The 27,861-nt window shown below is 35.0% G+C and overlaps 1 protein-coding gene across 1 annotated transcript in view; it reads right to left on the bottom strand.

The window, feature by feature from the left end:
- LOC138713513 (otoferlin-like) overlaps nucleotides 1-27,861 on the bottom strand; it is a 1,213,561-nt gene that overhangs the window by 105,505 nt on the left and 1,080,195 nt on the right. Inside the window, exons 9-12 of the mRNA XM_069845682.1 lie at nucleotides 19,144-19,300; nucleotides 12,012-12,198; nucleotides 10,086-10,272; nucleotides 2,656-2,870 (exon numbers count right to left, since the gene is read on the bottom strand). Of these exons, the coding sequence (XP_069701783.1) occupies nucleotides 2,656-2,870; nucleotides 10,086-10,272; nucleotides 12,012-12,198; nucleotides 19,144-19,300 (746 nt within the window). The remainder of the gene's footprint in view (nucleotides 1-2,655; nucleotides 2,871-10,085; nucleotides 10,273-12,011; nucleotides 12,199-19,143; nucleotides 19,301-27,861) is intronic.

Raw genomic sequence — 27,861 nt, 5'->3', positions numbered from 1 at the left:
AGTGTAGAATACACATTTATTAAAAAATGTTTATCTATAAGTTGAATGAGATAAAACTGATACATTAATTTGAAGTGTAAGTCTACTAGGGTATGCAGCGCTTACCCCGCTTGCCCTAAATGAACGCCCCTAATTATTATCATCATCATCATCATCATCATCATCATCATCATCATCATTATTAGTAACTAATATGGTAATAATTCATTAATAAGCAGTATAGCCTACATGTAGTAGTATTGAGTTTTCCTAATTTGTACTAATCATTTCATATTTCAGGAATCCGCCCCTGAGCACGCATTCTACTCTTTCAGGGGTGAGCTAAAAATTTATCTGTGTATATTATATTTATGTTATAATTATTAGCAAAATAAATAAATAAATAATATGGTCAAACAAAATACGTAAATTTTTACGTAAGGTTTCATAAATCATAAATTGTTTAGTCAAACAGATAAATACATTTTAATATTACATCAACCATAAGTAAATAATCGTAAATAAATAAACAGTATTTATTTAGGTCCACTGTTTTTGTTTCCTTTGGTGAAACATCGCAACAGTTGGCAACGATGAAAAGGCGGATCTCTGTGACAAACTATGAGAAATGAGCATACTTTTTTGTGAAACAACCCATGTTCTCTGACACGTCTTTTTGGAGCTAGCGACATAGAAGGTTATATTTACAATTTTGAAATTAATTATTCATTTAGGCTATTTGTTCAAACATTCTTGTAGACAGGTTACAGAATGTGTTCCTGATTACTTTCATTACACTGTTGTAGCAGTGGGCGTTGGATTCTATCAAATATTTCAGGTCTATCACCAGAAAAGGTTTACCATAAACATCTGGCCTGGAATTGTTGGTGATAATTTGCTGGGACCTGTCATTTTGCCGTCTTGGATTGGGAGGGAGGGATGTGATATGTGGCCAGTGCGATCACCTGACTTAACGCCCATACATTTTTTCTTTGAGGGCATGTAACAAGTGTCGTGCATGCCACCCCAGTTGACGCTAGAGAAGAACTGATTGTGCGAATATTCGCTGCTTTTGATCAAATCCGACACAGATTTGTAATGTTCGGCAGTATCCAACAACCACTGCTATGACTGTGAAATGAATGTAATAGTATACATCTTGATTACACAACTTTTAACACTACATCATTTCGGAATGTGTATTATATGTCTTTCTCGTGTTAAATTGTATCGTACCTGGTTAACATGTTTCAGCCTTGTATGGGCCTTCTTCAGAACTGGTTGTTGCTCGTCTTCGCGCCTTTTGTTTTGTTTCCTGTGGGGGTGTGTTTGTGCAATGTAATGTGGAGTCAAAGAGTGTGTGTGTTCTGAAATTGAGTTGTGTGTTTAGAATTTCATTTGGATGTGTTTGTGTGTGTCTGTATATTTAATATTGTTCTAGTGTGTTTAGTTTCTGGATTTTTGGTTGGATGTGTAGAACTTCCATGTCTGTGTTGATGTCTCTGTAGGTGTGGTTAGCACTTGTTACGTGTTCTGCTTATGTGGATGTGTTTTGTAATTTTTTTATGGCTGTGATGTGGTCTTTGTAACGTGTTTGAAATGATCTGCCTGTCTGTCCTATGTAGAAGTTGTTGCAAGTGTTACATTTGAGTTTGTATATGCCTGTGTGGTTGTATTTGTTTGTTTGTGTGTTGAGATGGTTTTGTAGAGTATTATTTGTTCTGTATGCGATATTGTAATTTAATTTCTTGAATGAGGTTACAATCTTGTGTGTGTTTTTGTTTTCGTATGTTAGTGTGATGTATTTTTTGTGTTCTTGTGTTTGTGTTGTATTCTTATGTTTTTTATGATTATGTTTTGTCTTTCGTATTATGTTGTCTATTATGTTGGGATTGTACCGGTATCCGTTTTCTTGTGCTATGTATTTGTGTTTAGCTCTTCTTTGTAATCATGTTGATTCATTGGTATGGGTAGTCTGTGTATCATTGTTCGGAATGCAGCTTGTTTGTGTTGTGTTGGGTGATTGGATGTGTTGTGTATGTGTGTTGTTGTTGTTGTTGTGGGTTTTCTGTAGACTTTGAATGTGTGTTTGTTGTCGACTTTTGTTATTGTGATGTCTAGAAAATTTATGGATTTGTTATTTTCAATTTCTAATGTGTAGTGTAGCTTTCGATGTATTTTGTTTATGTGTTGATGCAGGTTTTGGATCTGTCTTTTGTTTTCTTTGTATAGTATTAGTATGTCATGTACGTATCTGTGCCAATATATGATGTGTCTGCGTGTTTGTTGTTGTCTTTGTTTAGTATATATATATATCTGTTCTGTTCTGAAGAAGGTCCATACAAGGTCGAAACATGTTAACCAGGTACGATAGAATTTAACATGAGAAAGACATATAATACACATTCCGAATGTAATAGATTCAGGGTAGACACCTTGAACACCTGTAACCTGTCCGTAAGGATACCCGACGAAATAAATGAATAATTTAGAGGTCACTAAAACCTGTCTTTTCTTGGATATTGCGTAGCTCCTAAACGAAACTTCAGAGAACATGGGTTGTTTCACGAAAAATTATCCTCATTGAGAGATCTATCGCTTCTCAGAGTTTGTCACAGAGGTCCTGATTCACCCTGTGAACCTCACTTATACTAGATTCATATATGCGGTTCTCACCTCGTTGATCGGGAACGTGGGCTCCACTTCTACTTCCGATGGCGAGAAGTCGATGTTGTCTGTGATCTCCGTCCGAATGGCTACGAGCAGGCGTGCTCTGTAGGACACGCCTTCTCCCAGACCCGTGTTGAGGTTCGAATGCTCGTCTATCAGACTGTAGTCCCGTGTTGATCCATATACATGGATGAAGGTGGGCCCAAAAGTCGGCAGAAACCCTGAGTACAATCAGCAGGTGCTTAGCATGTTTTCAATTTATCGTTTATGTATACAAGTAGGCCTATATACACTTTCACCATTTATATTACTAGCAATAAGTCACTTTTATGCAATCAAGTTCATAAAAAATATTCCCTATTTCTCTCTCATAAATGTGACTGCTAAAAATCTACTTCAAGATTTTCGCGGAAACACACATTTCCAGTAATGCTTGAAACCAAAAAAGTGCATTCTGTCTGCCTTTATGTGCACATGGATTTCTCCAAAACTATTGATAGTATTTTGTTCAAAGACAGCTCAATTTATACTGAATTTATTTTTGTGGGATAAACATGATATATAATAGGCTTGTAGTATGGAAAAGACAACATCGTAGGTAAATATTGGGATGAAAGGAGAAAATTGTCCTGATAATGAATTCCAATGCATCTGCAACCAACAATTAATCCGGGAACCATGCACATGAAATATAATAATTTTGGATCTTTATTTAAAATAAACAAAAACATAAAATGGCTATGAACTCGACATCTATTCTAATACTTTTTACTTGTTTCTTGCATAAGATGAAAAAAAATGCGCTTCCCAGCATCTTTTCAGAATTATTTCTACTTTTTTTTTTTTTTTTTTTTTTTTTTTTTTTTTTTTTTTTTTTTTTTTTTTTTGGAGATAAACAGGCACTGAAGATCCAGAGCACCAATTGTTAAGAGAAATTTCTGTTTTGTTGTAAAAGCCTTTGTTGCTTGTGGATGAACCGGTGAAAGAACATTTGAAAAGTTCAGAATGGAGAGCAAAGGATTTAAACGAGTTGTTATAATAAACCATCAGAACACTTTCGACAGTACTAATGCGGATATAACATACTAGGAAAGATTACAATACCGGTATACACCGAGGACAGAACATCTAGAAGCTTGGAGACGGTTACTTTTAAGCGGTCCGACCACCCCCTCCCCTCGCACTAGCAGGTATGGTACCATTCATCTGGAAAACATTTTCTAAACGGAAGTTATTGTATTGTGAGAGCGCAGCTGGATCAGTGAAAGTAAGTGGTCAACATTTTCAGTTTGTAGTGCAACGAACAATTCTGCTGTGTGTGAAGTCTTCTGTAGTGACGTCACTGAAGCCTCTAGTTCTTCTGTCCCCGGTATACATATAATTATTGTTTAATCAACTGTCCAAAGACAGGTCTGAACCTCACAAGTGATACGAACATGGCACCACCTATGAGCAGTGTTTTGTTTCTCGGCAACTGGGCATGTTGCAGCTGGCTGCATTTGTACGTTAACACCACTTAAAACGTGTATAAAATCGTATCTTATTATAGAAGATGCTGGAAATATAGTCCTCCCTTGGGTAAATAGGTGTTGTATCTGGAAAACACATTCCAATTGATGTGATTAAGTTTAGCTACTGTAATGTTTCTGATTTCATTTGTTCTAATGGTATATACGATAACCTCACAATAATTAACATGCTCAATTTAAGAACAATGAAGAGCAGACAAAGTGTGCTCTACTCGTAAAAAATTCGGGCCGATTATTTGTCTTGCGCCAACAGCACACCAAACTCCAACTTTCCTATCATGAAGAGGGATTTTCAGGACACCAATAGCGAGTATTTTGGTTATTTACACAACCAGTCAGGTGGAACCATGCCTTACCTGGAATGAAGATGAGCTATGAGTCAATTAAACCTTCAGTTACTGATGAAAAAAAAAACACACAATAATGCCACAGTCTAGTATATACAGTCACGAAGCTTGAGTTGTTGAGGGTACTAGGAACAATAGACTGTGCCAGTACTATTTCGCATTGTCTGTGATGAGGCGATAGTGGTTAGCAGCTATCTATGGATGCATATTCCCTATGTATTGAGCTTCGTGACTGTGTATACTAGACTGTGATAACACACTCGTGCTACTGGATCACCTTGTTATAAACAATGGACACATATGCATGTGTAAGGCTTCAGTTTTAACAATTTTGTTGCTTTTTGTGCAGAAGACACTGAAACTCCCACTTGTGCTAATTTCGGGAGTGATTTCATTGGCAACTGTTCAAATGTGCACCAATTTGGTCTAATTTGTTCTCTATTAGAACTGTACGTTTTCGCGTGTGCTTTTTGTTTTGTATTGAACCAATAGATTCAAATTTGTTCATAATATCATGAATTACAGTTCTGGAAGGAGGCAATTGACCAGGGAATGTGTGAATAAATCCTGCAAGAACACGATGAGCTGATTTGTTCTTATAATAAACTTTACACACAAAATGCGTTGCTGTCAAAACCGTCGCAAACGAGTATACAATTGGGTTCAAAAAGAATGGGCCGACACTTGGTAGTTTAAATCTGAAGTTTTTAAGTCAGGTTCACACAAGTAAACTCATTGCATTCGAAGGTAATGCTGTGATGTTTGTTTCGGTTGATTCCTTGGTAGTGATCCGTCTACAATGTAGTCAATGCTACGAGGTGGTGTAGCATAAGACTGAGGTTTCTGATTTCGGAACAAAAGGTTGTAAGTTCGCTTCCCAGTACTAGGGTTGATGTTTTTATTGTATTATTTTATATTTTTAATGACAAATGTTAGTGGAATTTGTTAATAAACTTGGTTATGCAAGTCTTGCAAACATATTATAGACCATCATTCGTGGGCTATTATTAGGCACGACCTCAAAAATCAGAACCACATCAAATAGAAATAAACAAATATTAGGCAAAAAAACATATACAGTATAAACAAAAAAAAAAAAAAAAAGGCCTATGGTAGGGACTAATATTTTGTCCACAAACCACCTACATCAACCCAAACAACTACCCTCATTCTGCGTGGTTGGAGTCCACAAGATTATGGAATAGATCTACATCCTTGGCCATCTCCTCCCACGCATCTAGTACTCTGTCCCACAATTCATCTGCTGTTCATATGGATGGTTCTGTTCAATTAGAATGTAGGATTCTTTTCAATCTTGCCCACACATTTTTAATCGGTTCATATCAGGTAAATTTGGAGGCCATTCGAGTAGGTAGACACTGATGTCTACTGACACTGAGGCCTGAGCCTCCTCGTAAACCATCTTTGAATGCGACTGGTGGTGTATATCGGGTGATTGTCCTGCTGGAACCATTCTCGGGCAGAAGGAATCATTACATTTGCCAAAATGTGTTTATATACTTCTGCTGTGGATGTGTTCTAGAGGCCCTGCCCCAGTGTATGACATCCACCGCCAACACGTAACATTCACGCGAGACAACTTGTGAAGTTGTCCCATGAAGTGTTCATAGTATCGGTAGCCATCCATACGATACACACAGACAAGACCATAAGTGCTACTGGAGACAACTACCTCGTTGGAGAAAATGACAAATGACATTTCTCAAGTCGAAGTCCTGCCAGATAGTAACATAAGCTAGATGATTCACGACATGATCCATTTTCAAATGTTCTTTCGTCACAGATCGACAAGACCTTATGCCATGCTCTCTAAAACATCTCCTCACGGTTAGTGAGGAGTCTAGAAAGTTGGACGCCATCTTCAATTCAAGGACACTTCGAAAAGGGTGGTTTTCAACTTCTCTGATTAAGATGACGTCCTCTTCCCTTGTAGAGATGTGCAGCTGACCAGGAATTGGATGATTCGAAATTTCATTATTCTCAAGAAATAATTTTGTCCACTTCTTAGCAGTTGTCAAAGGGATTTCAATCTCTCTTGCTGTGCTCGATACAGAGTAACCTATGCGAACGAGAGCAATGAGTTGTTGACGCTGTAGCTGTCTGCTCTATTTGCCATCCTGAAGAGTAATGACGAGACAGACTGTCAACGATGTCAACTCTCCCTGTGAAAAATATAGGTAAACAAAAAATACAGAAAGCTAAACTCCAATATGAACTGAAGAATGGTAAACAGTATCACTTCGTATTGCCATTATTAAAATAAAAAGAACTAAATTATATGTTTACAATGGTAACATGTTTTAATGTTGTAGTTAAACATAGGCTATTTTTAAAAGCAATAAATCAGATATAAATGCAGACGGTTTTATTAACAGATAGGAGTGTTGCCTTGGGGAGAGGTTGTGCTATTTACTAAACATTCTATCGACTTCCAGGCGATGTCGCCACTTGGTACTTGTGTAAATGGTGTTTATAAAAATTTATTATGGTAAATTTGTAATGTAAAAAATTAAGACTAACGGAGATTCAAACATGCTAAACCAATGCTATCTGGTTTCGACCCATGCTCATACTTTAATCTGGCGTATTACGTAGCTTTCTCGTTCATTTTCGTTTTGATCAATTTTGTGCCCCATTTCGATAGATTTAGTATTTATCAATTTTATGGCTATTTCACTCTTCAGAGGCTCCAATGCAGCTAGAATCAACTCTTCGAATAACTTATTTTAGAACAAAATACAGCACATTTACATGGTTTAATTGTGTCATCTTGTGAAATGGAGCTTCAAGGAGACGGGCATGCGTACTCTTCCATTTCTGGAACTTAGACATTCGTTGCTGGCCAATTCTTTTTGAACCTTATTGTACACTATCCCGAGTGAATGACACATTTATACTGGAAGAGCCCTGCTTGCCGTGGTCGGGAAATAAAACACCGTGCCAGTGGTCAGTACATAATAATAAAAGCACTGTATTATGTATAATTTAAAAAATAGCGAAAATACATAATCTTATTTAGCATGTAATGAGAAAAATATAATCGCTTTCGTGACCGATTTTGGCATGCCATCTATTTGTCTGCCCGTCTGTCCATATACACTATACAGAGTGGTTTCACTACCTACCTGTAAGTATAATTTTCCTTGATTATGGAATAGTCGAACATTAAAGGATATGTTCCCAGGAAAATCATCAGGTTTACTAAAACCTGAAATGATGCCTCTCCACCTTAAATCATGTCTCATGAAAAATGATTTTGAAAGCTGTGGTCAAAAGTAGTAAGTTTGGAGTATTTCCTAGATTTCCAAAAAATTGTTATGAAAAGTTAAAAGGAAGTAATAATCACGGTCACACAAATTAGACAGTTCTTAAAGAATATCTTCTTTGGATATAAACTCATCACTACTGAATTAGCTGCTTGGAAATTCTTCTGATGTAAAGTTGGCACGATTTAAGAAAATATGAAGATAAATAGATATAGAGTTGGTATAGAAATTATTGAACAGGTCTCAAAATTTAGGATGTGATAATGTGATATCGAACAAGAAGTGTAGTTAAAAAAATTTGCATAAGTATAAAAACGAGACTGTAACAGAAAACATGACGTACTGTGACTTTTCTACTGCTATTTTCATTTTCAGTTCATACACATTAATTAATATTAATTCATTTATTTGAAGTTAGCATTTATACTTGTACATAGCTATACACTTGCAAATTTAGTACCTGCCTAACAATAATTTGACTACTACAACCTACTGAGTAACTGACATAATTTTATGATTATGTAGCCTACAACAATTAAGTAATTTTTTGGTTGATGCTTTAAAAATTTTAAAACTTTGACATGATTTGATGCCTGCTACATTGATATAATTGTACGTAATTTTCACCTACAATAATTGTATTAATAATTTCTGCATAATGTAGCATCGGCAAGAGTATGTTTGTGTTTTTTTTTTTTAAATCATTTCGCATTCTCCATTGTGTGTGTGTAATTGTTGCAATTGCCGAATTAAATATTGCGTTGTAGTTTCTCCCCAAATTGTACAAAAGGTATTAATAATTTTTCCCAAGTGTATAGCTATGTACGAGTATAAACACTAACTTCAAATAAATGAATTTATTAATTAATGCATATGAACTGAAAACGAAAACAGCAGTGGATAAGCCATAGCACGTCATGTTTCCTGTTACAGTCTTGTTTTTTATGCTTATGCAAATTTTTTGAACTGTAATTGCAGAAATTACGTACCTACGGTAGAAAGGTTTTAATTTGGCAACTTCAACAACTAAATAATATTTAATTTTATTATTTAATATATTTAATAGCAGTATATCAATATTTAATTTTACAAGAGCAATAAATGAGTAATTTTTAATTTAATTTATAATAAAGTTAATTTAATGTAACATCTGCAAGAATTACAGTACTGGTACCTACATTGTGACACATAGATGGTAATTGCATTATAATAGAATGGAGAAAAAGAAAAGACGAGACTAGTTCTTTTTCTGAAACTCTATTACCCACTTAACACATGTATATTGCGTACTGTTTTTTGCACGATCATGTTTTTAGAAATGCAAGTTCTGTATAATTTTCACGATATTTTTTTTTTTCATAGTGTAAATTTATTTTTGAAAGGCTTTGGATATTGTTTCATTGTAGGCCAACATGTAGTTAAGTAACCACAAGAATATAGTTTGTTGTTGCTCCGTCATTTTAGCCATTGTAACTATTAGATATTCAAGGGAATATTATTTTACTAAAAGGATTAGTAAGAGTTGGTGTTATAATACACCCAATACAACATAGCAGCTAAGATGATTGAAAGTAATGTGGTGATTCTGACATGTCCATGGACATGAATATTGAAGAATTATGGAAAAGTGGCTGATAATTCATGGCACTGTTATGAATTGTAACACTAATTGTTTTCTAACAATCAGTTCAGGTGTTGTAAATCCAACTTACAAAGCCTGTCAGTAAAAGCGACAAGTACAACAAAGAGAAACACAACCGTAAAAAAAATCAATCGCACAACTGAAAAAGAGTATGCACGTGACTTTTATTTTGACAACTGCAGCATTTTAGGAACTTTTAATTTGATCACTGCAAACATTAACAATATTTTTTTTTTTATTTCAATGCCTACAACAATGAAATATTTTACATTTTGTAATTAAATAATTTTACACAATTCTTACTCGCAAGAAATAATTTCCATATTATCTGACGTCTTGGACAATTCAATAACTTTTACATAATTTGATGTTTGAACAATGCAGCAATTTTATATAATTTGACGTCTGCAACAATTAAGTAATTTCTACATAATTTGACGTCCGAAACAATTAAATTTTACATCGTCTGATGTCCGCAACTACCAAATTATTTTTTTTTATAATGCAAAACCTTAATTTGCTATAAAAGTTACCAGTAACGCCTGTAACAAGTAATAATTTGAAAACATGACTGCGGTCTCCTCAAACACACGCTACATTGTGTGTGCGGGCACTACCTGAAGAGGCTCACCCTTCTCTCCATCATTGGAGATGGTCTTCAGGTCGATGAAGTGCGTGCCTATCACGGTGTTGTTGACGGGGTCGTTATCCCGCAACTGGATCTTGATGCGCTGGCACAGAGGTGGGAACATCTCTGTGAACACCAGTTGTTCATTCCACACCGGAGCATAGCTGTTTTTCTTCACACTCGTCTTACCCTGTTACAAACCATACAACAACCGCCAGAAATTAGCATTTTTTAATGGTAGTTGAATAAAGGTGCAGAAGGTCCTGCATATGTTTTAAATGTAAGTCCTTAATTAAATTGGCCCACAGTGGTCCAGAATGCAAATTTACCAGGACAAACTAATAACTTTTCAGCTACCATACCTAACAGATTTTTATGAAATTTTACACAGTAGTTACAGGTAGCATATATGTGTGTACAAGCTCTCATTACGTTGGTCTAAGTGGAACTACCCCTTATAGGGGGGGGGGATGCATTTAGACAAAATTAGTAACTTTTCTTCTGTCTAACAGATTTTCATGAAACTTTATATAGTAGTTACAGGTAGTAAACTTGTTTTGTATACATGCTCTAATTCTCTGGATTGTTTTTGTTTCAACCTCATACTTGCTGTAACCTGAAAGCTTTCTTGGGCAGCCACGACTTTATTCAGACGCAAGTTTTCTCTAAATTTTCATTACTATCAAGATGAGAACCTAATTTAATAAGTAGTTCACTAAGACAAAGTTACCAGGTGGCCCGGGTTCGATTCCCAGTCGGGGCATGTTACATGGTTGAGATTTTTTCTGGGGTTTTCCCTCAACCCAATATGAGCAAATGCTGGGTAACTTTAGGTGCTGGACCCCGGACTCATTTCACCGGCATTATCACCTTCATCTCATTCAGACGCTAAATAACCTAAGATGTTGATAAAGCATCGTAAAATAACCTACTAAAAAAAAAGACAATGTTCATTTCGTTAAAAATAAAACTTATATTCTTTATCCTCTTGTTTTCCAACGATAAATTATCTTATGGGAAAAATGTAACATTTTAGGTACTATTACACCTTTTGGCCACTCAGGAAGCTTATTTGATACATAATTAACAAGCTGCTACCTTGAATTGCCTGAAATGTACTTCGGAAGTAGATTCGGTTCACAGATATTTAAAAAACTGTAATCGAGAAAAATTGCACTACTGCACCTGGAAAGAATAGTGTGCATAATTTATTGCTTCCGCAAATCTGCGCACCTTAAGACTTCATTTAAAATAGAGTTAAATACTCGAGGAAGTGAAAAAAAAAATCATTTTGGGACGAAAAAAAGAGTGTTTTTTCTCTACCTTAGACAAGTCTGCACTCAATGGTTACATTTATATTTTGTCCCGTGTCCATTCATGCTAATTTGACATGCTATAATATCATTAAATGTAACAAAAACAAACAGTGTTACATACCTAAAGAACTACGTGACATGTTGATACCAAATATGAATTGAATTGACCACTTACAACAGAGTGACAGCACAAAGAAAATGGCAGACTCGCGGCGCTTGCTGAGTAAGAATGTTGGGGGTGAAATGTGGTATGTTACCGGCTTCTTATCTCGCTCTGCAACCACCTCCACTGATTAAGATTATCAATTCATTGTTACTCAGTTATATAGGAAAAATAATTTAAGGGTTTTTTATTTCATTTTTTTACATGTCATTTTTCTACTTTTGTCCTCCTAAATATGGATTTTGGACCACTGTGTGGCCCAAAAATTTATTTTAGTTCACAAAATTTCAATAGGTCTACTCAATCCTACCCCAACTCTCAAATAATAGAATTTGAAGAATTTCGACATTTGTTATTAAAGTCAGTGTCTCAAATTGTTCAATCTGAACCAGACAGTTCAATGAACATATCCAATACCGAATTTGAAAATGTCAGCAGTTAATTACTCACAGTGAGACCAGCGAAAGAGATCTGCACGTACGGATCCACCAAGTCCTTCACTTCGCCTGTGAAAGCCTTCTTCACATTCGCAACAATGGACGAGTTCATCTTGGGCAGTCCGTCTGCTCGGTACACTCTTACAATGAAGCGGGCTCTCTGGCGCTCTACTGGCACGCCATCTGGCAGCAACAGGTTTCTGAAGAGAACATCAATATTAAAATAAACCATTTCTGAGAGTATTACAATGAACACTGACTTTATTTTGCTGTTGATAATAGTTTCATAAAATCACACTGGAAACAAGCAGCATTTTCTTAAATTACATTTATATTAACTACGCTAAGTAAGTTATATATTTTATGAAATATACTCCGTTTATAAAAACAAATCTGAGTGAGTTTAGGTATTACAAATCAGAAGTCTATTCATGTAGCACAACAAAACTGGAGATATATTCATCCTCTTAATGTAGGTTTATGCTAGAATATTTGCAAGCATAAAGGCTTTCGAATATTTATATACGTATTTATTAATTATTCATTTATCCGATTATGAAACAAAGATCTTCAGTGTTCAAATCTTAAAACTTTTCACTTGCAATTTTATTTAAACATTGGTTTTGTACTATGAGTATAGAAATTTCTATATGTAACTCTCTTGTTGAATTTTTTCATGTATTGATATAATGTAGTACTGGTACTGTTAGTTTGGTTATCCTATTTTATATTATTTTATTAGGTCACTTGTGATTTTTATGTAATATGACTTGCCACATTATCATATGAATGGAAAAATAATAATAATTACCGTAGATAAATATAAAGGCAGATAAAATTAAATAGATATAGATCACGGTCAACAAGAGTATGAAAAGGGTAGACGAAATAACATGGAAACATCTTTAAAAAGGCAATACTTAGTGAAAAATGAAAGAGTACTGAACATGAAAATCAAGAATCAGTAAATCAAATGAAAAGTACATATTATAATGTTTTCATCATTCCATCGAGGTTTCTCTAAAATTTGACCATCGTTGTAATGATGGATAAAACATAATTTTTCTAAAATATGTATAGGAACAGATAAAATTTATCGTTGCAGCAGGGTTCATCGTTACAACAGTTTTCGTTGTATGGAGGTTCGACTGTAATTAACAGTGTATACAGGCTGTGAAACTCACTTACTACTGACAAAGATCTTCGTCACAACACACAAATATACAGCGGTTCTGTAGGAACGTTTTAACTGCGAGGGCTGATCAAGAAAGACTGAGACTGTTTCTTTTTCACAAATGTTTATTACTCTACTTCAACGTTTACATGATCCTTTTGAAAATTGTCCCCTTCTACTTGAATGCACTTGTTACTTGCGAGACAATTCTCAAGGACTTGACAAAGAATGGCCTGCATCATGTGTTCGAGGACTAGAAGAAACACTATAACAAGTGCAGTCAAGTAAAAGAGGACTACTTTGAAAAAGATAATGTAAACACTGAAGTAGAGTAATAAACATCTGTAAAAAAACAGCCTCAGTGTTTCTGGATCAAACCTAGTACTAAGTCATTCTACGAACCAAGGACCATTTTCACTGACACTGGGTAACATAATGAGATATTAAGAACGGATAAGAACGTCTTCACCATTCTTTCTTAGCTAACACAACATTTTAACATGAAGCAGAATTCTACAACAGCTACTGCTAATACATTTCTCTACATGCTTCTATTGCATGCATTTTCTGCTCACTGGATTGTCGTGTGGACTATAAGCAGTGCTGTCTTGGATAACAAGTGAAATAGTGATTAACAATTTCATTGGCTTCAGTAATAACATAGCAAATTATCCTCTCCAGACAGCTAGTTACCAATTCGTAACTTGTATAATAATAAATATAAAATATTTTAACAATTACAATGCCAGATCTTTTTTATATACTATCAGATAATGAAGATTCGTATTTTGTGATTTTAATAACTTTTAGAAAAATTGTTAAGATACACTTGTAAAATCAAACTCAGGTTTGTCAGATATGGGACATGAATGAATGGAAGAGTGTTTTAGCCAAGAGCCAAAATGGAATTTTGTCATTCTTTATAAATCTTCAATTTTGAAGGAGACATTTCTTCTGAAGCTACTGTAATAATAATATTTAACGGTACATGAACACTAGCATACACTTCAACTAAATACCTACCACATAATTAAGCAAATCATAGCCTAAATATACAAATTTGATGGGAGAGTTATTATATACATTCTTTGTTACTCAATAAAATTATTCTTCCCTGTTTATATCTCAGACAAGTCATCAGAGCATGTAAGCAGTTCTTCTAATTGCTTATAAAACTGTAAGAATTAATTTCTATTTAGTTAGAGATAAAATGCTGTAAAGAAATCAGAGACTTTCCAACATTTTTTGAACGACAAATTTTTCTTCATTAAAAAAACAGCAATTTTATATAACTGTAGGTACAAAAACTATAGCTTACTTATAGAAGAAAAATTACTTCATACTATAAAACTGGAGAACGTTTCTGATTGTGGTATGTTGACATATAGTTCATAGTGACGAGAATATTGTGGTGATCGAGTTGCACTTTTAACTTCAATATAATAAATAATTTGAAGTTTTAAAATTTATTCTTAATTTATGTGATTAATAATAGTAATCAATAAACTTATATAAATATTTGAGTTTCAGAACTTGAATAACTTATTAGAATATGTTATAATACATATTAACAAAGTTTGTGCTTCGTCCTCAGTTATTCAGACATTTCACTATGATTCTCTCTAAATTGAACTTGCCGTCAGTAGCTATTTTAAAACAAAAAGAGTTATTTCTTGAGCAATAAAACCACAGGATAAATTAATTAAAAAGTACAATGAATAAATTATGTTTGCTTTCTTCTGTGAGAGTTACATCCTACAGGTACTTTGTCAGCAACTTCTCTTTCAAGCTTTGTACTTGTGCTCTGTATATTCAAAGTTAATACAGACAGTGAAATTCAGTGAACTTTACTGGAAGCTGCAGACTAGATTACAAGTGAGACAGAATGTGCAACAATGCAAAACTGGACTACAGCAGTGGTAGATACCTTTCCTTCTTATACTCTGGGATGTACGCGGAATGACGTTGGCTACCACCTTGATATCTGTAGACCCAGAAATGCAAGTTGTGACAAGCTTTCACGCCATGTTCACAAATCTTTCTTTGCCACATTGAAAAAAAAAAGAAGCTTAATGCATTTAAAAAAATACAAACACTATAGCCCTCGTGTTGGACTTCACAACTTTCTAAAAATTATCAGACGGATTGTGAACAAATAAGTTTGTTGCTTTCTAGTGTTTGACGGCTAATTATTGGCTGTTCTCGATTGATCTATTTGATACCAGTTGTCAATTTGTGCACTTCATATAAGTCCCCGATGGGTATCATTACACACAAAGGCAATGGATCAGAGGCATCTTGAACAGATATATTATCATTCTTTTCCTAATCATAAACCTCCATAATCATTGTCACAATACCGTAAAGTTTGTTGCAAGTACTGTAGTTTAGAATAGAGTAATAGTGGTCAATATAACAGTTTGCCTTTATTCATGGACAAAAGTATCTTTTACATGTTTATGTGGAGCCAAGGACTTTTCTTTCTCATCTAATGGAAGGAACACTTAGGTTACTTCCTGCCTAAAATACCATTGGCTTCCGGGAGATTTGAACCTCTTAGACACGGGTCCAGAGGCAAACATGGGAAACAGTAAACAAATATACAAAAACTGTTAAGATAACGGTATCCTATTATCTGACAAGGCAAACGTTTTTTAGAAATGAATATTAACATTCACAGTAGGCTATACATCTTCAAATGAATATTTACTTTCTTGCAGAAAACGAAAATGTAGTCCATTTCCCTTATTTATACAGAATTCAGCATCAAAACTTTTTGTTATGTTACTGTAGAATGCTCATTCTGTTCCACTGTGCACAATGTTAGCTGGAAAATAATGCCATTTAATTCCTACTAGCTATGTCAACGAGAGTTTCTTTTGCTTAGTCTTTTTTCTTATGGAGGAGGGACCCGAAGGCTAGCACCACATCCTCGAATGAGCTTCTTGTACCTTGGCACTCCTATACTTAGGAATGTTTTAGTCTGATCAGCTGCATTCTTTATAGGATCGTGACTCAGCTATGAGGTGTCATCTGTCGATTTGGCATGTAGGCTTAAGATTCCGGTGAAGTGCCACTGGAGTGCCCTTTCACCTCATCCGAGAGCATAGGCTTACTGCATCTCATGAAACTGATGCTATCTATACATTATTCACAATACTAAATCATGCCAACACCATTTTTGTTAATGTTTTTTATGATAATATAATATATTGATGGTGGACTGATGGAGGAAAATGGGAGAACCCAAAGAAAAACTCTCAGGAATTTTGGCTTTGTTCACCACAAATGCAGTGCGGGCAGTTTAAAGACCCGAAACATTGTTTGGTGGGTCCGCCGAGTTAGCTCTGTGGTAGCGTGTCTGCCTCCAGACTAACTGCCCTGGGTTCGATTCATGTAAAAATTCTACCTCGGGACTAGGAGAGATGGCGGTGCCCAACTTCTAATCATTAGATTGCACACCAATATGCCTGAGTTAAATCCCAAATCTCTTCGCAGTGCATATGAAGATAAGGCATATGTCACTGTTGATAGTGATTTGTCTGTCGGATGGGGATGTTAAGCCTGGCGGGCCCCTTGGTGCTATTCGACAGGAGTAGTGTCGGCACCGGGTTTCCCCTTTTCTCTTCCTCACCTTCATCATCATCACCCATTCCAGACACTACACTTACAGGAACACTTACGCATACAATCACCCTAGTACACGACATAACTCGCCACAGATACACATCATGTACAGTGTGGCCCACCGAAGTGGTGTACAACTAGAAAAAATGGGCCACAGTCCTGCCATCTATCCGCAATATACGGAACTCGAATCACGTAAAGTGAAGTGGGTAGGCATTGGTCTCTCGCACGCGCGCTAAGGAGGCAGCAAAACAAGACAATCTACAAATTATATACACAAAGATACCGAGAAAGGAAATAATACACCGCATAAAAGTAGAGAGCACAGAAAAGAGTGGCAACTGCAATGGAACCAGACAACAAAAGGAGCAGAAACCAAGCAGTTCTTCCCAATCATCAATGATAGGTTAAAAACAAACATCAGGCCCACAACAAAGTTCACTGCAATAGTCACAGGATACGGCAAAACAAGATCATATCTCCACCGCTTCAAGATAGTAAATTCTCCAATGTGCCTCTGCAACAGAGGGAACCAGACAGTGGATCACATCCTCTACGAATGCCAAGTGATATCGGGTGAAAGAGAGAAACTAGTGAATAGTGTTCTAAAACAGGAAAACTGGCCAGTGTCGAAAAATAGGTTAATAAAGAACTATAGAAACAGTTTCATACAATTTGTAAATTCAATAGACTTTGAGAAACTGAATCATATATAGATAACGAAAGGACATGTTAGGCTAGACTAAGTATTTAATAATGATTGTTAAATGTTTAGATAGGCATGTAGTGTTATCCACGAGTAACGGAGCATGCCAATTATGTGTACTAAATAAAAAAAAATAATACATACATACATACACACATACACACATACATACATACATACATACATACATACATACATACATACATACATACATACATACATACATACATACATAAATTGTTCGGCGGTCCAATCCCCATACTATTGCCAGCATTACCCTCAATGAAAGTGCGGTGCTCTTCCCTCCTGCAATCAGACATGAGTGGAATTTCATCTGAGTAGGACAGCTGTGTAGTTGTGAATGAGATTTCATTAGAGACTATAGTAGTGTTGTGCAATGGCGAGATATTCACTGCGTCGTATTCTATTCATCTTCAAGATGTACAAGTGCAGGAAGTTGTGTGGCAGAACAAGACAAGCATTTAGACGTAAATTTCCTGGCAGCCCAGTTCCAACATGAAAAGCAATATTAAAGTTAGTGAATAAGTTTAATAAAACAGATTCTGTTACTGACCCGAAAAGAAAGCGAATAGGCCTACATCATGTCTTTACAGAAAAAAAAAAAACTTCATGAAATAGGAGCTGCTTTGGAACGTAGTCGTCATAAATCTCCTTTCTACACTTAATATACGTCTTTAAGATGAATATACAACGACGCAGTGAATATCTCACCACTGCACAACATTACTGGTACTTTTTAGTGAAATCTCACTCACGCCTACACAACACACACAACTGCCACGACTGACTGCAGTGAGAAGAGTGCTACACTTTCATGGAGGAGAATGATAGGCCTAGTGATTGCATGAGGCTCAGGGCTCCGACCGGCTGAGCAATGTTTCAGGACTTTTAAACTGCCTGGTCTGTACTACTTCTCCCTCACTGGGTATGCAGTCGTAGTAAACCAGAGCTCTGCCAACTGAGTTACCAGTGCATCAGATTTTGACTATGAGAGTGAATATAGGAAGGAGGATGAAATAAAGGGAGGCGATGGAAGGGAGGAGGAGAAGAAGAACAGGCCAGAGGTAGGAGGGGAAAAAGCCATACACGTGGGATGGTACGAAAAGTCGAAGGGGGGTTAATGGTGCTTTTCACTCCAGAAAAAATGTTACTGAAAGAAGACATTAACTAATGTTACTCAATTTATCTTATTCATAGAAAAACCAATTATGACTGTTGGTTTCCAGATATGAATACTATACAGCTTTCTGGATTTTTAAGAGTCTGTAAAAATTTAATAGGGCCTACCATTTTTGAGGCTGAGACAAAGACGGAATTAATTGTTCCCAATAATGAAATAATGAATGAGGACAGTAAGTATCAGATTTCACGTGACAGATGAAATATGATAAGTTTTGCCTGGAGCCCTGATACAGAGTAGGATTCTTTGAAATGACGCATATCTACGACATAAAATGTCTTGCTTCTATTCCAAAAGAAGCTTTCATTGTTCTAAAAAATCCAGTATCTTTAGCTGGATTAAAATCCTTGAACTTCGCATCTAGAGCCAAGCAAGTAAATACTATTTGTATAGGATGGCTAGAATTATAATTATTGTTTAGGTTATGAAACACTTACGCCTCAATGTCATCCTCATCCTTCTCACTTTTTGGAGGCACCTTCACTGAGTCACCTTTGCCAATGACACTGATGTCACATTTGAGGTAGCCTTTAGGTCCCCCTGCAATATCATCTGGGTCCGTTAGAAGGGCCCATTTGTGGTAGAACTGATGGTCTGCAAAGAAATTTTCATATTAGCTAACGAAATTCTTTTGCTGGCTATATTTTTTACAATTATACAAAATAATTAAAAAACAATTGAATTAATAATATGAAATTCCTTGTCTAAGGTTCTAATGATACTTCCATGTACTTACAGATCATTTAATAAGAATATATTTTATGCAATAAATGTTAATAATGTTATCTAACACCTATTCACGAGCAGAAATAACTATTAAAAATGGTGGAAAGGGAAATGTCCACTTGTGACCGAATTTAAGAAACTGTCATCTCCCTGAGATTCACATGAAGTAAATACGTACACAGCAGGAAGGGGAGGAATTGGGGAACTGCGGTTTATTGGCAGAGTAATAGCAGGTTCATATTGTGGGACACATCCATCAAATCATACAAGGGATAGACAACATAACACATTTAGTATCCTTCCATGAGTCTATTTGCTACCACACATTTTTTGCTTCAAATTTAATTAATTTTATATTGAGTCAATTCTAAATGCATTTATCAAAACTTAAGACTTTTACGTATATTCATTAAGGGGAACTGGTCGGCTGTGAAGGAGCAAAAATTTTGTTTATTAGATTCAAGGTCTCAAGGAATAATTTTTTCATACGAACTAGAGATGTCTTCATCATCACTTCAGCATTTCTACTGACACTAAATTTTTTTTTAAAATGGTTTACTCATTAATTTGATAATATGAGATGAAAATCACGATGGGTTGAATGTAGAGTTTCTTTATATGCCACTGGTTTAATGTACTATTTTCAGTGAAATACAAGGAAGAGTTAAAAAAAAATTCCAGAGTTCTACAGGCCACATTTAAATATGAACATCCCTATTCTATTCTTTAATTAGTCAATATTATCATAAAATTCCTGATATCTACAGTCAGAAATTGAAGTCTTACAAGCACTCCTTTTGAAGTCTGTTACAGAGATTTTTACTTGGTTCTTAAAGTGAATAGATACTGGTGGTAATAATCTATTGCTTTCTTGCAGTTGGCACAAGGCTATCTATGCTTGTGATAATACGTGCTCAAACAACTCGAGTTTCAGCTAAACAGAACAACATAACAAAATAATGAATAAAACAAGAGAACTGTTTTGTAGAAAATCAGATTCGATTATGTAATTCTTACTGAGTTCAATATATTTATATTTAAATGAAAAGTTGATAACGAAACACTGAAATCGTAGAATACAAGGTGGGATGGAATGACTAACAAAAACTATCGTTTAATGAGAAACGAATTCAAATTACGAAACAGTCAATAGTTATGATAAGACACTTCCGTTTCCACCAATATAAGAAAATATTGCAGTTTACAATTTAATTGAAATGTGAATTATTCCAATATGTAGAGGTATTTCCTCATATATATTCTTCAGATTTATATAAAACTACTTTCTATTTTGTAATGCACATTGATCTCCTGTTTGATCGCCATCATAATAATTCAATTATTTTTCATATATTATGCTTCCTTTGAAGAACCTTGTATTGCTTTTATAAATTATATTTTTTCCAAAAGATAATTTTATTAACACAAGAGCATTAAAAAGAACTAAGTAATTTGGGGAATAGAGTCTATGCCCTTGTACAGTGTAGTCGGTTTATATAAATAGGTATTTCATGGAAGTGCCTATTCACGATAGTTATGATCAGTAAACTAAAAACCCCTTTTCATGCGACTTAGTTCATGTGGTTATCTAGCCACCGAGAATAACACAGGCCATTCCCACTTAAGCAATGTTGCCTAGTTGTATTGTTAAGACTCAGTCGTTAGTTATGGTAAGTTAAGTGTTACATGCACCCAGACAAAATGTTATAGTCACGAAGAAGATGAGAGACACCGGGTACGAACTAAGTTGCATATTTTACAATCCATATAAACAATGTCTTCACTCATCCACCTTAAACAGATTTATGTAAACCGACTTCAATGTTTAGCTTGAAAAATGAAATTTGTAGGAACATTTTCCACGCTTTTTTCAGCTCCTTTCGGAGAAAAATGTTCCATCTTTATATATACACTGACAATTTGAAGCGGATCAGAGAGAATAATAGTTCACCAGACTTTCAATTTATTATCAGTATTTTCATTTACACATGAAAATGACATTTTCTCCCAAGTATGGAATATTTCCTTCTTTTAAGATCACTTCGGAGTTCTGTTGTGACCCTTCTCTCCAATTCACTTGTATTGTTGCTCTTACTAAACACTCACACACAAGCAAGCTATGCAGTAGTGCTAAAGCAAAGCAAACAAACTATTACAAGCAGAATGACACAGCCTGTGCGAAGACCAAGGCAGCGAGTGGTGTGGTGCATACAACAACATTGTGCATTATACAACAAAAAACTTAGAAAATGACATTAAATAATTTTAATAGATATAATTACATATGATTTTAAACGAGTGCTTCATAATGGCAAAAAGGATTTTCTTAGTACAGAATGCAAAAAGAACTGAATTAAAAATAAATTCTAATTTCTCTCATTCCATGTACTCGTAAATGTTCCACATACTTCAACTTTCCGATGGGTTTATACATCCTCCTCCTAGAGCACTCTTAATACAATTTTATTATTAACTTATTAATGTGCGAGTTTAACTTAATACAAGACATTAAATCCATTCACATCAAATCAATGTCTCTATCAATAAATATGCATCATTGTTCAACAGTGGTTCCAACACCTTTAGGGATATTCAACCAGGAAAGTGAGAGTCGCCTCCAAAGACAGGCATTACTGTGAGAAAATGCAAAAATTGGGGACAACTATGTACAGTACTACAGAATGTAGGCTGCAAGGAGATTGTACAGCGAGATCTACAGGTGATAGACGCACAGCAATATAGCACTGCCTACTCAGAATCCAAACAAGTGAATTTCAACTCTACAGTTCCACCAACTTGTGCCAAATCTAAAAGAAAGTTCCAATTACAAACTAGTGCATTATTCCATTTATAATTTCTTAACAACCATTTTAGGACAACATATTTCTCATCTCCATTTCAATTTCTTGTAGTAAGTAATTAAATTCCAGTTCAAGCAAGGTTTCTAAATTGTTTGTACTTAACCTTTTTAATTTCAAGTGTATTAAATATAACAAACGTCACTATTGTCATCTGGTCACCGAAAAAAGACCTACTTAAATATTAAATTATTAGGTTACCTTTTCTTTATGTTCTATATATTTAAAAGTCTTCCTATTATGTTTTTTTAGACATATTTACGTTAGAAGCAAAACAGAAATCGTATTATTTTTTATTGTAATGTTAAAATTGTGCAAATTAACACACTTTTTGATCAAAAGTACAATGAATGCCACAAAATACTTTTATACAAATATTTTCTTAATAACTTACATTGTTTTCATAATAAATGACTGATAATAAAATTGTTTCATAGACTGAATAGTGAATACACAGAACTAAAATCACTCAAAATATTACAAGTTTTCAATAGGAAATAAAATATTATAATTTATTACATTTCTTTCTCGATATTGCAATAACTCTGGAAGGCTTTACCAGTTATTTTCTGGGAAACTAGATCGAATGAAAAGTTTTAATGCTAACGATATAACACATCGAAACATTCTTAATGTCTTCTTACAAATAGAAATAATAATCACTGATTAACAATAACTTCTTTACTGTGTTAATATTATAAAATTACCTAGCTGACTAGTTTCGAGGTGGTGTCCCTCATTGTCTGAAGCCTAGTGAGGTCTAGTGCTATATTCTGGTTTCATGTTGTGGTGGGGTGTGTTCATGATTGTGTCAAAATGCGTGTTTTTTTTTAATTCAGTTGAATGTTCAGAATGTGTTGTGAGTGTATTTTTGTATGTTTGTAAATTTTATATTGTTCTAGAGTGTAAAGTTTCTGGTTTTTTGGCTGGATGTGTAGTATTTTCATGTCAATGTCTATGTTACTATAATTGTGACTGGAGTTTGTGAGACGACAAACTCCAATCAAGTTATTGTTAATCACTGATTATACAAGTGTTAAAAGAATGTACCAAACAATGAAGAAATAATAAATTATAAGTTATAGTGTATGGATTTATTTAGGAAGTAACGAGTGTGGATAGTAGGTCCTAGAAAATACAACACAAAAAGTTCATATAAACGTATGTCCTACAGTACGGGATGTCTAAAAATTATTGAAGCAGTTTCAAAAAATCACTGCAGGCATATTATTTAACGTATGATCACAAAACTGTACAGTTACATAGAAAAACTCATCAAGTTTTTGGACATATTATAGGTGTTCGATATGTGCCCCTTAGTGACTCTGCACACATAAAATCTGTAATAAAGTTCGTCCCACACTCAATGTAGCATGTTTATGTCAATTTGGGCAAAAGCGTTAATGATGTGAGCCCGGAGTTCTGGCAGATCAGTCGGTAATGGTGACAGAAGCACTGAATCCTTCACATAGCCCCATACAAAAAATGTCACAAGGAGTTAAGTCGGGAGAGCGTGGAGGCCACGACAGCAGTTTGTGATCAAGAAAGTTCAATTCACTGTTCCCTCTGCAAGTTGACTTTTGTGGGCTACACGTGAAACTGGCCCATATGTGTTTAACTGTTTGTCCAGGCACAGGAGAATAACCTGCTGATTTCCCTTTACAAAAGCATCCCGTAGATTTAAACTGTTTGTATCATTGCCGAATGGAGTGGGCGCTGTGTGAACCTCTTATGGAAATTCGTTTTACAGACTGTTGTGACAGATTGACTTGAATGAAATTCACGGATAGCATATGCTTTCTCACAATTTGTTGCCATCTTACAACTGTAGCGCTCTTGCGACTGCAGGGGGAACCATGTACTTTATGGGCAATTGAAACAAAACTTTGAGAGATACTTATTCATAATATCAAACGCGATCACCATATTATGTCTAATAATACAGACATTAAGAAATCATTAAACAACTTCAGTCATTTGTAGACACTCCGTACATTAAATTGTTCTCGAATTACAGGCCTGCATGCATTAGATGTTGGTCCTATTCACATACAGATTATAGAGCTGCGTTTGTGGCTCTGTTCTAGCCTGCTCGTCTTCCAGCCAGGCGACACAGGTTTGATTCCTGATTTGGTCGTGATGAAATTTGTGGTGGACAAAGGCGTTGCCTAGAGTTCTTCTTCTTCTTCTTTTTTTTTTTTTTTTTTTTTAAGAGTACTAGGCCCTACTATTTCATTCTTTCATTCCATCAAAACTCTTCATCTCCCTCTCATTGCATCTATATTCAGCAGTAGTTAAAATAAGCTGGAGTGAAGTTTCCAACGTGTGGCATAGTTGCTATAGAATACCTGGAGTGTTTGTCAGACAATTAATGAAGCAGCATTTACAAGTGTGCATTCTTATGCAAGGTGAACAATTCGAGTAGGCTACTTTTTGTAGAGTACTGGTAACGTATCTCCGCTGGTACACAAACAGGAACGTATAAAGTAGGGCAACTTACAATTCCAGCAAAACCTTGAAAGGTTTGTACCTTGGGAACTATGAAGCATAAGACATAACGGTATGTTCATATGGATATTTTGTGTTGTTTTGAGGTCTACTATCCACATGCCAGTTATTTCCCACATAGGCTATATCAGTAACTCTGTAATTGTTTTCGTTCATGACAGAATTCCTAAAATGTAAACATAACTAATTATAAAAAACTTATTTTCAAGGTTCAAAATAAGAATTCAATGGGCTTTTTTTATTTTATGGCAACAGTTATAATTAATGCTTTAATTAAAGATATGCTACGGGCAAGCAATCTGTACTATTGAATATGGGATGTGAAAAAACAATGTCCTCTCACTTAAATTTCTTAATCACAAAATTAAATTATGTAATTTATTTATTTATTATTGTTATCTTACATAATTAGAAATTTATGATAAAACGGCACACATTTATTGTAGACGGAGTGTTTCTATGTGCTTTACGAGTGATTCGATTTAAGTTTCTGTTTATACAGGAGTTTCATTTCAAAAGTTCCCAGTCTATATAACTATTTATTTCTATTACATTTAATTAAAAAAACACGACAATGTAGATATTGAGGAGGAAGTTTAAAACCATTTTTAATTGCATTTTAGATTTCACCCCCTAAACTCCCAACCCTACTCTTTGAAATTTCAAATGGTACCATTATGATACTTTATGATATTATTATACATCTTTTGTTTTCTATCGTCGTCTGGCAACCTGAATTTTGTTATTGTCAGTTCGTTGTAGAATGAATACACAGTTTATTTTGGGTAATTTCCTAAATTTAATTAATTAAATTTACTAAATTAAATGTTTAAAATGTGCTCCATTGTTGCCTATACAGTAATACAGTCTATCCCATGCTTCATTTCATTTCATTTTTGCATTCCATAGATAGATTAACATTGAAGCTTTGAGATGTGAAACAAGCCAACTGTTAAACTATTTTTTAGCACAGTCATAGTTTCAAAACCATACAGAAATAGCGTAAATCCAAACTTCGGCTTTTATTATAGGCCTACTCTATTCTGTTTTAAATTTTTAAAGAATAGGTTTATAATACACAACCATAATATTCCTTAATATTAGGTAGTGTTGCTACCTGAAATAATCTAAACAATAGTCTCTGTAGTTTTATTCTATTTAGCTTTAATCAAAAATAACAACAATCCAGGTTGCCAGGTGACGATTGAAAACAAAAGTAGTGAAACGAATGAGATGTACAAACAATAATTGAGTACCCTTTCAAATTTAAGTATAATATAGGGGGGCAATTTGAAATTTCATAGGGAATGAGGGGGTCAGATCTAAAATGCAAATAACACTGGTTTTAAACCTCTCAATCAATATCTAAATTGAGGTGTTTTTTATTTAAATTAAATTAAATTGAAGTATATAGCTGTTTAGACTGGGAAGTTTTGAAATGAAAGCTTTGTACGGTATGTAATGATCTACATTCATTGTTATTTCCTATTATTTTAATGCAATTTATTATCAGTAAGTGTCCAATTTTTAGTTTTGCACCATATACTGTAAGTACTACAAATTTGTAAATTTAAATGATTCAAACCCTGTTTTTATTGGCAAACAAATAATAGTAACTTTGAAGCCGCTGAAAAAAGAACTTTCCTTAGTTCATTTATCATATGATCACTTTAAGTTATGCACGTTATTTATGAACCATCTTGTATATGAGAGGTATTTGTTTTAGTGTTCTACTTAAGTATCAAAATTGGCTGAAGTCGTATAGATAGCCTATATATATATATGAACCAAATGTAAACACTTCAATATCAGTATATAAGTCGTAATCTAGATTGTACAGAGCTTTCAAATAGACATTCATCCGTGAGTGTGCAGCCGCACATGGCCGCTGGAAGCACACTGTTTGTCGGTAGAGTTGGATATTCGTAGCCCATTAAGCCAAGCTCATAGATTATAGATTGCGCATGCAAAATATAATTATTACAATAACCACCTACCTTTGTCAAAGATGTTGGAAATGATATCCTTGTGTCGCCACATATCTCACACTTTTTAAGAAAATTTATATTAAGTATTAACATGCATTATTTCTTCCAAAATTGCTGAAATTTCCCTTCTGATATTGTCTTTCAGCTCTTCCAAAGTATGCGATTTATTCTGATCCCGGTATTGTACACGAAATGCCATTGCAAAACAAAAAAAATTGGGGTATTGTGTGCAGTGAATGCTTACAAAATTATGGAGCATATACGAGGGGGATCCAGGAAATAACGACCGTTCGCGCATACCCGCCACACAGCTGACTCCCCTTCCTTGTTTGAAGGTCAACTGGCTTCCTTAACATGTGTTCTCATAATGTTGTGAGTACTGGTTGCAACAAGTCGCCATTGTGCATTTTGTGTTACTTCAAAATGAACGACGTGATTGATAATCCCGCCGACCTTGAGGTGAGGAGTGTGATTCGATTTTTGAATGCCCGACATTTGAAACCTGCAGAAATTTACCGGCAATTGAAAGAAGTGTATGGTGATACTGTAATGAATGAAAGAAATGTGAGAAAATGGTGCGAAATGTTCAACAATGGGCGACCAATGTCCACGATGAAACTCGACCCGGACGCCCATCACTCATCACAGAAGACCTGAAGACTAAAGTGAACGTCAGAATCTTGCAAGACAGGCGCACATCACTCGACGGATTGCATATTGCCTTTCCTGACATTTCTCGTTCTTTGCTTGGTGAAATTGTGTCGCAACATCTTGGCTACCACAAAATCTGTGCACAATGGGTTCCACGGCAACTGAGTGACCAACACAAAACTCAGAGAATGGCCTCAGCATTGACATTCTTGATGCGATATCACACAGATGGAGACGCCTTTCTTGATCAAATTGTGACTGGTGATGAGACCTGGGTGTCTCACAACACTCCAGAGACCAAGCGCCAATCACGTCAGTGGCATCATCCCTCATCACCCAAGAAACCGAGAAAATTCAAACAGACTCTCTCAACACAAAAAGTCATGGCTGCTGTCTTTTGGGATCGCAAAGGTGTTCTTTTGCT

The sequence above is a fragment of the Periplaneta americana genome, chromosome 14 (genome assembly GCF_040183065.1).
Source record: "Periplaneta americana isolate PAMFEO1 chromosome 14, P.americana_PAMFEO1_priV1, whole genome shotgun sequence".
Classification (NCBI taxonomy): Eukaryota; Metazoa; Arthropoda; class Insecta; order Blattodea; family Blattidae; genus Periplaneta; species Periplaneta americana.
The sequence above is the reverse complement of the archived record's forward strand: the minus strand, read 5'-3'. Positions and strand labels throughout refer to the sequence as shown.